The following is a 12,568-nucleotide window of genomic DNA, read 5'->3' on the forward strand; positions in this document are numbered from 1 at the left end:
CCGTCCGCAGTGCCGATGTTCTTGTAGCGCACGTGCAGCGCGACCGCCTCGGCCTCGCGCTCCGCGCCCGGCCGGATGGTGCCCACCTCGATGATGTCGAGGAGGTACTTGTGTTGCTTCGCCGCGGTCCGCAGGTTGCGGAACCACTCGTTGAACTCCCGCTCGGAGCTCTGTTTGTAGGCCGGAATCACCAGCTTGTCTGTCGACGACATGTTGTCGTAATGTCCCGGGGATCGTTGCCCCGCCGCCACCAACTGTGAAGGTCTTCAGTGACCACTCACAAGCTGTTCCAAGGCCCGACAGAAATGTACTGTCAAAACTTTGTTCAAACAAAAGTCCTGGCCCGCGGCCCCCACACCCACAATGACTATCAATCCAGGCTGCGGGTGAAGGGCAAAACCGCGCCGCTGCAGAACGGTTTTTGCAAAACCGCGCCGCAGCGGTACGAAACTGCGCAGATGCAGTCCAGGGGTGGTAAGGACACTATGTGTGTGTGTGTGGCCGTAGACTATGCCGCCGGATCGAGCCAAGACTAAGGCTGCAGGATTCGGCCTCGCCTGCTGCGAGTGCCCTCCCGATGTCGTCGAAAACCCAAAATTGAAGTCGACCTCCCAAAGCTGTCCCCCCGCAACGTACATTAAACTCCGGTGACGATCTGTTTTCCAACAACTTAAGTACCAGGGCTCCAGGCCCCAAATGATGTGTGAGTGCTAGAGTTGTTTCGTATGTTGCTAAAAATCTCTCTCTCTGAATGAGTGCGCGACACGCATGTTGCGAGCAGCGTTGTTGATGTTTTGCGCGTCGCCACAGTGGCTTGCCTCCCCACACACTTGTCAGTGTGAGCGTTCCCGTTCACACATGACCGTCCTTGTGTGACCGTCTCATGTTCGCCATTGGTTGGCTTGTTCTGTTGCTACACTTTGACTATCGAACTCTACCGAATACTGCTCCCTTTCACATGGTACCTCCTGCCGAGATTCTCGACGACACCTCGGTCGTCCACCCTGAGGCTGACCCCCGCTTCCGGCGCGACTTCCGTCCCCTAGATTCTACACGTCCGGCGGCGGCTCGAACGCTCTCGTTCCAGTTTTTTTTCTTGCGAAATTCTCTTTTTTCAGACGCCGTAAAACCTCTTCCGCCGCTCGTTCGCGCCGCTCGCGCCGTCGCCGCCCAGCGGCTCCTTTCTGTGTGTGTGAAATGGCAGCGCGCGACCCCGAGCTGTACGGCGCGCCGTCAGCATTCGCCGCGCCGCACGGCTACCTCCGAGGCCTTCCACCGCAGGTTCTACCGCTGCGACGGTCGACATCAATCGACGTCGCCAGCCTCAACGTCACGATCGCGTCAAATTTCACGGTGCGGCTCGCGACGTACAACCCGTCGATTGCGCGCGCGCCGCCCGGGCTGTGTCCGCGGTGCACATGGGTCGCGGCGATGCGCGGCGATGCGTTGCACCAGTGCGCAGCCGACAATCCGTGGAAGCGGCCCGACGCGGCGGAGCCACGGTCGATGTTCGCGTCCTTCAAGTCGACGCTCATAGCCGTCTACGACGCGTCGTGGCGCCAGCTGGGGTGGACGTGGCTCATCAGCAGCGGCCCGGTGCAGGTCCATGTCCCCGGGACGCCGGTTACCGCCGAGAGCCCGCACGACAGGGTGGAGGCCGGCGTCGCGGACGGCTTCACGCCGCCGCTGCTCAAGCAAGTGTGGGACGCTCGGCTGCTGCGCTACGGACACCGGCTATTCGCCACCTTCAACTGCCTCAGCTGCCTGCCTTCGCTGAACCTCCTCCACCTCACCGGCGATTCCACTCCCGACGGCGGCGTGCGCCACCTCCGCGCGTGGTCGCAACGGCTCCACCCCATCTTTCGGCCGTGGGCGCGCGGACGGAACCAGGCGTATTTTGTCAGCGGCGACGGCAGGCTCATGATGCAGCCGTGGCTCGGCCTCGTCGGTAGCTTTGGCACACCGCGCTTTGGCAACCTCACCGTGAGATGCGACGAACGGCGCGGCAGGCGCGACCAATGCGGGACGACGCCCCTTGGCCGCGAGATCGCGATTGACGCAATCGTGGCCATGAAAAAGCCGCCCGGCCGGCACAGGCTGAGGCTCGTCCGCAATGAATCGCTGAGCGACCTCCGTGTCGCCGGCGGCCACACCCTCTCGACGACGGCTCACCTCGTGCCGATCCGGCGCGAAGCCTGCGAGCTGCTCCTCGGCGTTGGACACCTCCACCGCGCCACCGGGCCAACAGAGCGGAAGCTGGCGCGGCTGCGCGGCGACCGGCGCGGCGGGCTAGTGGCAGCAGGGCGGCCGCCGCAACGGAGGGACTCAGGCAGCGAGCGCTTCGAGTTTGGCAGCCAGTATACCCACTTTTGGTACGCGCTCGACCCGCTGACGCTCCGCATCGTCGCCACCAGCGGCGAGTGGTGCCTCGCGGCCGAGCGCGACCCGCGCGACTGCGAGAGCGTGCAGTTTGTGAGCGGCGTCGCGCTCGACGACGTCGGTCGCGGCGGAGGCGGCGGCAGCGGCGGCGGCGGCGGCGACCTCGTCGTCTCGTACGGTGTGACCGACTGCTCAGCGAAGGTGGCGACCCTGCCACTGAGCGGCGTGTGGGCGGCGCTCAAGCCGCGCGATGTGTGGGGAAAAGAGATGTGCTCGAACGGCAACGGGCGGCTGGTGGGTGTGTGAGAGCTCCACTCTGAGGAAAGCTCAAGAAGTCATTCCGGCATCTGCAACGTGCAAGACACACGGCTTTACGTTACGATACTCTATACGATTAACGATTTTACGACCTTTTTAACATAGCGGCCCGCCGCCCGGCCGGCGGCTCCCGCCGCGTCCTTCCCGCCGCCGCCGCCGCCGTACAGCGACATCACCTGGTTGGTCACCAGCCGCCAGTACTGCCTCGCGTCGCCCGGCATCGCCGGCCAGATCTCGCGCCACACGTGGTTCTTCATGTGCTGCAGCGCGACGTAGATCGTGTTCTCGCCGCGACCCGTGCGCACCGTCGGCTCCTCGTCCCGCGGGTCGCCCCGCTCGGTCGCGTGCCACCGGCTCGCCCTCGGCGCGGTTATTCGCGTCGTCGCCAGCCACTTGCCGAAGCGGATCGTCCACCGCATCGTCGGGTGCAGACCGAGAGCCGTCCGCTGCATCGGCACGCTCTTCCCCGCCGCGGCCTGCGTCGCCAGGAACTCGCGCAGCCGCAGGCGCACGACCCGAAGGTGCGCCGACAGCGCCGGCCCGTGGGGCGCTAGTCGGCCGCTCATCGCCACGCGCAGCCTCGTCCTGTGCTGCTCGTCATCCTCCGCCTCGAGGGCGTCCGCCAGCGCGCTGCGCCGCACACCCCGGCGCACAGGAGGCGGCGCCGGCTGCACCTCGGCCGCCTCGGCGGGATCTGCGGCACGGGCGCCATGCTCGCCGTCCGCGCGGTCCATCGCCGCATCCCCATCCCCGTCTGCAGCAGCGCCGCCTGCGCCCGCGCCGGCCTGCTCTGGGACGGCGCGCCACCGCTCGTCGTCCAGCATGTGCCACCACCGCCGATCCGAGAAGCCGTCGTACTCGACCTCGTGCACGATCCATCCGTCCCCGTCCTCCTCCCCCCCATGACGGTCCATCCGTCCCCGTCCTCCTCCCCCCCATGACGGTCGCAGGGTACCACCGCTCGCTGTCGCAGAATATCTCGAGGCGCGATCCGGTGGACAGGACAGTGTGTGGCCGTCGAGCGCCGCCCTGGCATCCTCGCGCTGTCGCTTCCGCCGCTTCGCCTTCGTCTCCTTGCTGCGCAGCAGCGTGTAGTTCGGGCCCACCTCCGCCAAGCTGTCCAGCACGTGGGCGGCGCTCGCCATCTCGACCGCGTCGTCCTCCGGCGGAAGCTCCGCGTCGCCCGCGGCCGCTTCCCGAGCGCGCTCGTCGCGCATCCGCTCGTGGTGGGCCTGCTGACGCGCCACGCCGGCGCCCGTGTGCCTCGCCGCCGCGTCCAGCGACGGCATCAGTGCTGTCCGCCCGAGCGTGACTCGCCACTCCACGACCTCCACGACCTCGGCGGCGAGCGCTCGAGCATAGCATCTTAATCCCGAACCACAACTTGCGCCGGACGATTCGAGAGTGGCAGGAGGCGCGGGCGTCACCTTGAGCCCCCAGCACGGGTGCCCAAGCCCGGCGCAGCGCAGCGCCGGGGAACGCGACCTTCGCGCGAGCGTGGGTGCTTGATGTGGACGACAGACGGACCCCACACTAGAGCCGTAGTTTCCGCGCCTACTTTCGCTTTTGGTAGTAGGCCGTGACCCGTGTACGGCTTTGCTGGAGGTTGCGGATGCGCGACGCGCGTGCTTTATTTGGAATATCAAAACACAGCCCGACCGATATCCCGAACCGGGGGTCGATTTACTGGGTCCACTGCACCGCTTCTGGACCCGTCCAAGAGCCTCTCCGGACACGTTCGCTCGAGGGCTTAGTTGACGGCCGACGTCGACGGTCAAAGCTCCAGACGCCGCGACCAAAGGTCCGCGCACGGCCCCAGGACTCGTGGTGAGTGTGGGGTGTGCCTCAGCAGGAGGCGGAGAGGCCGCGCGTGAACTCCCGTAGAAGCTCGCGAAGTGCGGATTTGGAGCGCCGCGCCGGACCTCCGGCCCTCCCCTCCGGATTTGTTGTGGTCGATTTTGGCCAAAAACTAAAGGTAAAGCGTCAAGCCGCTTCAAGCCGCCCGATGTGCGTTCCGGCACGGTAGTTTCCTATATACGGCTCTCCTAGTTCGATAATGCGTACGTTTGTAATACGTTACTCTAGTACTCTGTACCAACTCCAACAGGGCCACACGCGGCGCCCGCTGAACATACTCGTAAATTGTGTATACCTGCATCGCCTAACGGTAGCTAGAGCGGTAGCTCCACCCGCCCGCCGCCACCGCGCCACCGCGCCACCGGGCCGCGCCCTCGACGATGTCTCGTGCGGTCACAGCGCCCGCGTGCCCACGCGCATACGTGGCCACGCGCCAGACGGCTCCCCCTCCCCCTCGGCCTCCGTCAGGGGTGCCGACGCGTTGGTCCCGAGGAGGTCGGTGTAGATGCGCGCGCGTGCAAAGATGCGCTGCGGCGCGAAACGGCGCGCGTAGAGAGCCGCCACGCTAGCGTTTGTTTGTAGCGGCCGCGTGCTGTCCGACGTCGAGCCGCGGATCAGCCGCTGCTCGAGGATGGATGGCAGAGCATCGACGGCCCCGAAAGTGACCAAGCCGGCGTACTCGTGCTCGTCCTTGTAGTACGCACGCTCCGAGATGACCGTCGCGCCGCGCGAAAGCAGCAGGCTGGTGCGGAAGACGACCGGATTGTGCGAACTTTGCGCGTGGCCGCACTCTTTGTGCAAGTTCAAGTGCGCAGCCCAACGGCCGGTGCCCGCCCAAAAGGCCTCAAACGCCGCCTCGCTCCAGACCGACCAAGTGGCATTCAGACGGCCGCCGAGCACGCGCTGCAGCCGCGCGTAGCATCTCTTGCGCCCGCTCTTGTAGAAAGGGAAGCCGAAGAAGAGGAGATCGGCCTTGGTCTGTGGACCAAGCGCAGCGGCGTCGGCAGCCGCAACGGCGCGCCCCTCAGACTCGCTCGGCGCGGTGAACCCCAGCGGCACGTAGCGAAGGGTTAGGCCCGCGGGCAGTCGCGGCGCGCATGCGTCGAAGTTGTGCCAACTGAACTCCCACAGCTCGCGCGGGGCGCTCCTTGCGAGCAGACATCCATCGGCCGGCTCCGTCTGGAAATAGACGGTTCGCACGCCCTGGGTGCTGAGTGCGTGCCAGGGTGGTTTGTCTGAGCCGATCGGCCCAATCCTGCCCGGCGGGGAGGGGGGGGGGGGGGCGTGGGGACGGTGGCAGTGCGGCGGTGCCTCGCCGGTGCGCCTCTCACCACACAAAGATGTCGCCATCGCGCAAAGTCACAAGCTCGGGGCTCTCCATGTACAGCACACCATACCCCTGCACGATCAAAGGCTGCGATCGCGCCGCCTTGAAGCCGCCAACGAGCGAGTCGACAACGGGCTTGTACATGAATGAGAGATCAAAGCCACCGCCCCTGGCCGCCCAAATGATGACGGCACGCTGCAAAGGCGCGCGCGACGAGAGCCCCAAATCCATCGACTTGGCGTGCGTGCACGAGCAGTTGTACGCTGAACGGCCTGAGGGGGGCGGGCGGGGGCGGGGTGCCGAGGGCGGAGGGGGGGGGGGGGCGGGGGGCGGGGGGCGGCCTGGCGGGTAACCGCAATGTACTGGTCTGGAGCCGCAGCGAAACTTGCCTCGACAATTTGCGACCCACATGCTGCCGTTCGCAGGGTCACACCCGAAACTGCGCCCGAGCACGCACGGCGCGAAACTCGTCTGCCTCACGAGCTTGCATTGGGCGCGCGACACTCCTGGCGCATCGTGCCCTGGTTTTGCGAGTCGTTGGGCGCGGCGGGGTCGCCGAGGCGTCCGCACATGCTTGGTCGCGGCCGTCGCCGCCGCCTGCTCCCGTGCCGCCGCCCACGCCGCCGCTCTCCACCTATCCGTCGCCGCTGCCGCCACCGCAGCGGCCGCCTCCTCCGCCGCCACCTCTGGCGCATGCTCGCAATGGCGCGGGCACTGCTCGGGGGTCGGCTCGAGCTGCGCGCGACCGTCGCGTCCGACGAAGCAGCCGCCCCAAGCGTGAACAAGCAGCGCATCGCCCGATCCGGTGAGCCGCGCGCGGTCTTGCAAGACGCGCACGGCCTGGAAGTTGGAGAGGAACGCGGTAAGAGGCGGCTGTGTGTGTGTGTGGGTGGGTGGGTGGGTGGGAGGAAGAGGCGTGACTGAGTCACGCACGGCCTGAAGTTACCTCGAAGTGACGCCGCGCGATTTGAGCACACACAGCCGAGCTGAAGCTCGGGGTAATGCGCAGGACCTGTGGGGAGGAGGGTCTGGTCCTGTCGATGGTGCCTATACTGCCTGCGGGGTGGGGTGGAGGGAGGTGGAGTGCTGGCGAGGGAGAAGGAAGAGTGTCGCAAGAGCCTCGTGCACGTGCTGCGCCCACAGAAAGTGGCTCCACTTTCTGCCAATGCCGAGCTCCGCGTTGCGCGCGGCGTACGCGTCCCACTCGCTCGCGATGCGACCCCACGAAGCGACGAGCGCCGGCGGCCCTGCCAGCCACCAATCCATCACAAAATACGACCGCTCCACGTCTGCCGCCCTGTAACCACCGTGAGCCGTGAGGGGACAGTTCACATGCTTGTACGGTCGCACATTTCACCACGCCGATGGTGGGCGCCAGCGTAATCGGCGACGGCGCAATGCGCGAGGAGCGGCAGCCGGGGTGTGCCTGTATAATAGCCGAGACTAGGGCCGAAAATAGCTGAGATTTTGCCGAGATGAGGCGGGCGCGGCGCTCCCGCGGCCGCGCAAGTCGCAGGCGGACTCTTCCGATGCTTGCAGCACCAGTGCGCGAAGGTGACCTACTCACTGGTGTAATTACCGTTGAATTAGTTGGAGAGGCAGCACGCGTGCGCGGCGGAGCGACCGTCTCCGCGGGCATCCGGTGCAGGTCTACCGGAGAGGAGAGCACCGCGTCCGTCCGGATCGCCAGCGCGAGGGTGTACGTCACGTTCCGCAGCGCTGCAAACTCGCGCATCAGCAAGGCGGCCCGCCCGATGGAAAGGGCCTGCGAGCGCGCCTTGAGCGCCTGGCTGGTGTACTGCGGCGGCTCGTGCCGGCTGCCCCGCAGCACGACGCCGTACGCCTCGTCGAACCACGGCGCGGCCTCCCGGTTCCAAGAATGTGCGAACACGTCAACTTGCTCCCCACGAGCGGCCGCGTCAACCACGTACTTGAGGTGACTCGCCGCGCAGTGGCGGAGCAGCATGCGCTTTCCGGCGTGGCCTCCGTCGTGCCACTTGCTGTGAAAGTCGGACGAGCTCGAGCGGACCTCGGTTCCGAGCATGCCGTGAAGCAGTAGCGCAAACCGGTGCGGCGAATCGCCGCGGCGCTCCTCCGCCTCGCGCGGGCGAGCGAGCGCCTGGGTCTCCTCGTCCGAAAGCGTCCAGAATGGATCTCCTCGTCCGCTGCCGCAGCTGCAGTTGTACGCTGGTGCGCCCTCCGGGTAGCCGCAGCGGAACGGGGGCCGTCGGCCGGCACAACGGAATACACCTCGGCAGTTTTGCACCCAGATTGAGCGTGACGTGCCAAGGCAGCCGAAGCTGACGCCGCGCTCGCACCTGGCGAAACTGTGCTGCTCCACCAGTGATGCCCCGCAGGGCATTCGCGCCAGAGGTGAGACACGAGTTCAGACTGCCCTCCACGCACAGACGCCTTGCTCTAAAGAACAGCGCTGATGGCTGACCTCGGAATGTGACACAGAATGGCTGTGCTGGCACCTTCACAGCCATCTTACCTACTGTCCAAGCCTAAAGTCTGGGCAGGTTACTCAGGACACGATCCCGGCGTGAACACAACTAACTGACGGATCCGCTCCTGACAGTCGCACGCGCCGCGCTGCGGGGCGTGCGACTGTCTTTGTTTGAAGTAAAAAGTCGAATCAGAGCGCCGTCGGCGTTGTCCTGAGTTTTCTCCCCTGGACCGCCCGTCCCGGCACCGCTCCGGGACGCACGCCGGCGAAGCACCATCAAGCAACAACTCTCTCCATCAAGCTGCTGTACGGCCCCGGCATCGCCTCCCCTGGCTTAGCTAGACTTAGAGATATTGTGCTCATGGACAGTCTCTACAATAAGCCGCCTACTGCAACAGCGGCGGCACCACCGCCGTCACCGACCTCACCACCGACACCACCCTCGCCATCCTCTCCCAAACCACCAAAGGTGGTGCGCCAATTTGCGTCTGACGACGTGCCACAATCTGCGCTTCCGTTCGACGCTCTGAACGCTCGGGCGGCGCTCCTCTCACAGGCAGCAGCGCTCTCACAGCCGCCTACCCCGCCCACCGCCGACCCCACCAAGATCGACCTGACGAACGTCCCGGAAAAGGCCTCTGTTGCGGCAGCAGTGGCATCACTGTGGCGGACGTTGACCGATATCGTCGCTCCCGCTCCGCCCCCCACACCGCCGCCGCCAAAAGGACGGAAGGGGGGTGGCGGAGTCAAGAAGCGGGCGGTCAAGTCGCGTCTTCGCACGGCGATGGAGAGGGTCAGCCCGTCGACTGTATTGACCTCCTTCAAGCGCTTCTCTACGCCCGAGCTCGAAGATCGCACCTTACGGAACAACGTCCAACATCATGGCTATTACCGCGCTTGGGGTTTCCCAACTCAGAGTCAGGACCTACAACACGAAAATTGCCGCAATCTACGGAGAATTCCGACGCGAGGTGCTGCGACCGTTCGCCAGGGACCGTGTCGGTGAGCTCGCTCCGCGGCAGGAAAGAGGTCGGCGCGACATCTACGGGACCGGAATGAACCGGACTGTGCACTTTTACCCCGATTTCCAAGTCTAAAAATACGCCTACCAGCCGCCCAGGTTTGGCCAGACAAAAGGCGAGAATGATCGCCTGCGTCGTGCTGCGGATGGCCGGCAAGATCAGCACCGCCGCCGCAAATGCATGTCGACCATTGCATTCGTTACCGCCGGGTTTCGCTGAGACCTGCGACTGCCAGGCAAAGCGGAGCATGATTAAGGCAGCAGTCGAAAACCTCGATGTGAGGGTGAGGGGGCTCGAGATCGAGGAGGCACAGGGCGAGTGACGAAGTCAGTTTCCAGACGGTTTGTGGTGTGTGTGTGTTTATAAAATGAACGGCGTGTTTAGTGTGGAGGCAGGGCGGCGCGCAGAGGCACATGGACGCATGGGTGGCAGGCGCGGCGCGCGCCGTGCGGAGCGGCGCGCCGAGGTGGTGCCATCAGCTCATCGAAGCGCAGGAGAATGGGCGCTGCATCTCTCCGTTCACAAACATCCCTGCGTCGCTCCGAGTGCCGCTGCACCTGCACCGCGACGCGTACCTCGCCGAGGTGCAGCGGGCCAGTGCGCCGCAGACGAATCTCACGTGGATGTCGGGCCAGGGCCAGGATTGGTGGGTCTGGTACAACCACGCGCGCTTCCTCAACCGCAACGCGACGTACGTCGACCTCGCCGCGAACGACGCGATCTGGCGCTCGAACACGTACTTCTTCGATGCGTGCCTTCACTGGCAGGGTCTCCTGATCGAGCCCAACTCGGTGCACTACGCGCGTCTCCGCCGCGAGCGAAGCGGTACGCTTGTGCCGTCATGCGTCTCCAACACGACGTCGAACGTGAGCTTCCACGAGGGGCTCGGCTGGCGCGGCGGGTCTTCCAAGATTCTGCCGGGTGCAGCGCGGCCGGAGGGCCACGGCGTGCGGACGGTGCAATGCCGCTCGCTGCAGTCCATCATTCTCGAGGGCGGCCATCGCCACATCGACTTCCTCTCGCTCGACGTCGAGGGCCACGAGGTGCAGGCGCTCTCGAGCATCGACCTGAGCAAGGTGCGCATCGACATCATCATCAGCGAGAACCCGCGCGTCGCCGAGCTCCTCCTGCGCAACGGCTACCGCCTGCAGTCGAGCGCGCACGACACCATCTGGCTGCGCAGCCATTTCCAGCCCGCCATCACGCGGCACGGAGGCAAGGTCACCGACCGCACGTCGAGCGGTTTTGAGAAGAGGAGGTGCCGTGAGACCGCTGGCCGTCCAAAGTACAAGCTGCGTGGGGCCAGATCAGAGCAGCTATCCAAGCGTACGGTGCTTGGATAGCTGCGCGGGAGGCCCGAGCGCGTCCTTTGTGGAGTCTACGGAGTCTACTTCCGAGCGGTATGGAACAGGCATTGAGGATAGAGCAAAGAGCAGAGAGCAGAGTCGTGTCAGTTAGAGTAATAATATAAGAGACATAATTGCCGATGTATCGGGACTATCGGGAATTGGGAGGTAGACAGACGAGGACGCGGCCCAGGCGGCCCAGGCGGCCCAGGCGGCCCATGTCCCCAGTTAGTGTTGGGATTCGTGCTGCTGTGATGAATGTGTGATGTAGGTAAGGTAAAATCTCTAAAATCTCTACAAGACATACCCGCGTGAGAGACACATGTCATGCCGATAGAAGACCTTCCCTCTGGGTACGGGGCGCACTATCCGTGGCGATGGCGATGAGTGATGCTGAGTGGTCTGACCTCATGCCGTATGCGCCGTCCGCTCCACGCGGCGCGCGTTTCAGGCACAGCCACTGCCCGCAGGACAGTCTCCGCCGCGTAGTCCAGCACGTGCACGGCGTGGTAGTCGTAGTCGTACAGCATTGCCCCCGGCCGCGCACCCCCCCAAACGATACAAGCGGCGAACGAGGCGGCGTCGGCGATTCGAGCCATCTCGTCGACGAACGCCACCGTGCTCTTGCTGGCGTGCGACGACGACGCGGACTCGCCCGACGCACCTGGAGAACAAAGAGATGCTGCTCATCAACGGGCCGAGCCGCACCTCTGCCGTCGACCCGGAGGAGACGCGCCTCGAGCTGCGGGACCTCCCGACGACGGACCGACCGACGACGCGCGTGTCGACGCGTCGGATGGCACCGCGTCGACGCGGACGCGGACGTTGCTGAGCAAGAGGCGCGGCGCCGCTCCGCTCACGTCCACATAATACACCGGCTGCTCAAAGTACGCGACCTTCGCAATCGTGGCGATGCTCTCGGCATTCGTCGCAGACCTTGCAAACGTGCGTTGATGGAGCCGCTGCCACGGACTCGGGCACGGCGGGCACCGGCACAGCGACCGCGCCGGCGGCCCCGGCCCTTGCCTGCGCCGCCTTGACCTGCGCCCTGGCCCTCGCGCTGGCCCTTGCGCTGTCCACCGCATCGCCGATGTCTCTGCCCAGTCGGCGTGCACCGTCGCTGCCTGGATTGCAATGGTCACCCTCTTCGTGTATGGAGTCGTCACCGGCCACCCCAAGCCGTCGAGCATCCCCGAGGCCACCCTCTCGATGACGGCGCGATCGGGCGCCACAAGCGCCACCACGTTATCCTCAGCTGCCTCAGCCGCTGCCTTGACGATGGCCCTGCTCTCAGGCGTGCCGCCCGTCGTCACGATCAAAATCTGCTGAGCCACCTCGACACGCCCGCTTAAGATCGCCGCGTGCACCGCGCGCACAGCTCGCGCGGCGTGCGGGAGCATCGTGTCTACTTCGACCACGAACACCTTGCGACCGTAAGTGGCGCCGAAGAGGCGGGTCAGTGTGCTTGCGATCGCCTCCTCTGGCGCAGCGAAGATCATGTCCCCGCCCTCGAGCATGACCTGTGATCGGTCTGAGGCGCGAATGCATGTGTCGATCAAGTGGCTCTTCCCGCACGCGGTCGGGCCAGTGACAACGATAGCGTCGTCCTGGGTAGGGGTAGCGCGCGGCGCAGGGGTAGTAGGGGGGGGGGTATGGAGGGGGGGGGGGACATCGGGTAGGTGCCACCCGGCGCAGGGGTAGGGGTGGGGGGTAGGGGTGGGGGGGGGGGGGTAGGGGTAGCGCGGGGGGCGCAGGGGTACCGCGCGCAGTGCGCGCGCAGTGCGCGCGCAGTGCGCGCGCAGCGGGTTTGATTAGAAACGCGCAGCGGAAAATCGGATTTCTTTTTTCCCTCCGTCTGTCTGGCGTCTGT

General features: G+C 65.5%; 2 protein-coding genes across 2 annotated transcripts; one reads left to right on the forward strand and one right to left on the reverse strand.

The window, feature by feature from the left end:
* Positions 1–2,750: 2,750 nt before the first annotated feature.
* Positions 2,751–3,986, reverse strand: EMIHUDRAFT_207922 (hypothetical protein; the record flags this gene model as incomplete). Its single annotated transcript, XM_005773281.1, has 2 exons — positions 2,751–2,765; positions 2,874–3,986. 2 exons carry the CDS (start codon positions 3,984–3,986, stop codon positions 2,751–2,753), a joined length of 1,128 nt encoding a protein of 375 aa, XP_005773338.1.
* A 5,779-nt stretch (positions 3,987–9,765) lies between these two features.
* EMIHUDRAFT_101632 (hypothetical protein) lies at positions 9,766–10,695 on the forward strand (the record flags this gene model as incomplete). The annotated part of the gene is made up of 1 exon (XM_005773282.1): positions 9,766–10,695. The coding sequence occupies one exon, from the start codon at positions 9,766–9,768 to the stop codon at positions 10,693–10,695; it is 930 nt and encodes a 309-aa protein (XP_005773339.1).
* Positions 10,696–12,568: the final 1,873 nt, after the last annotated feature.

This window comes from Emiliania huxleyi (assembly GCF_000372725.1).
Source record: "Emiliania huxleyi CCMP1516 unplaced genomic scaffold EMIHUscaffold_34, whole genome shotgun sequence".
NCBI classification, from domain to species: Eukaryota; Haptophyta; order Isochrysidales; family Noelaerhabdaceae; genus Emiliania; species Emiliania huxleyi.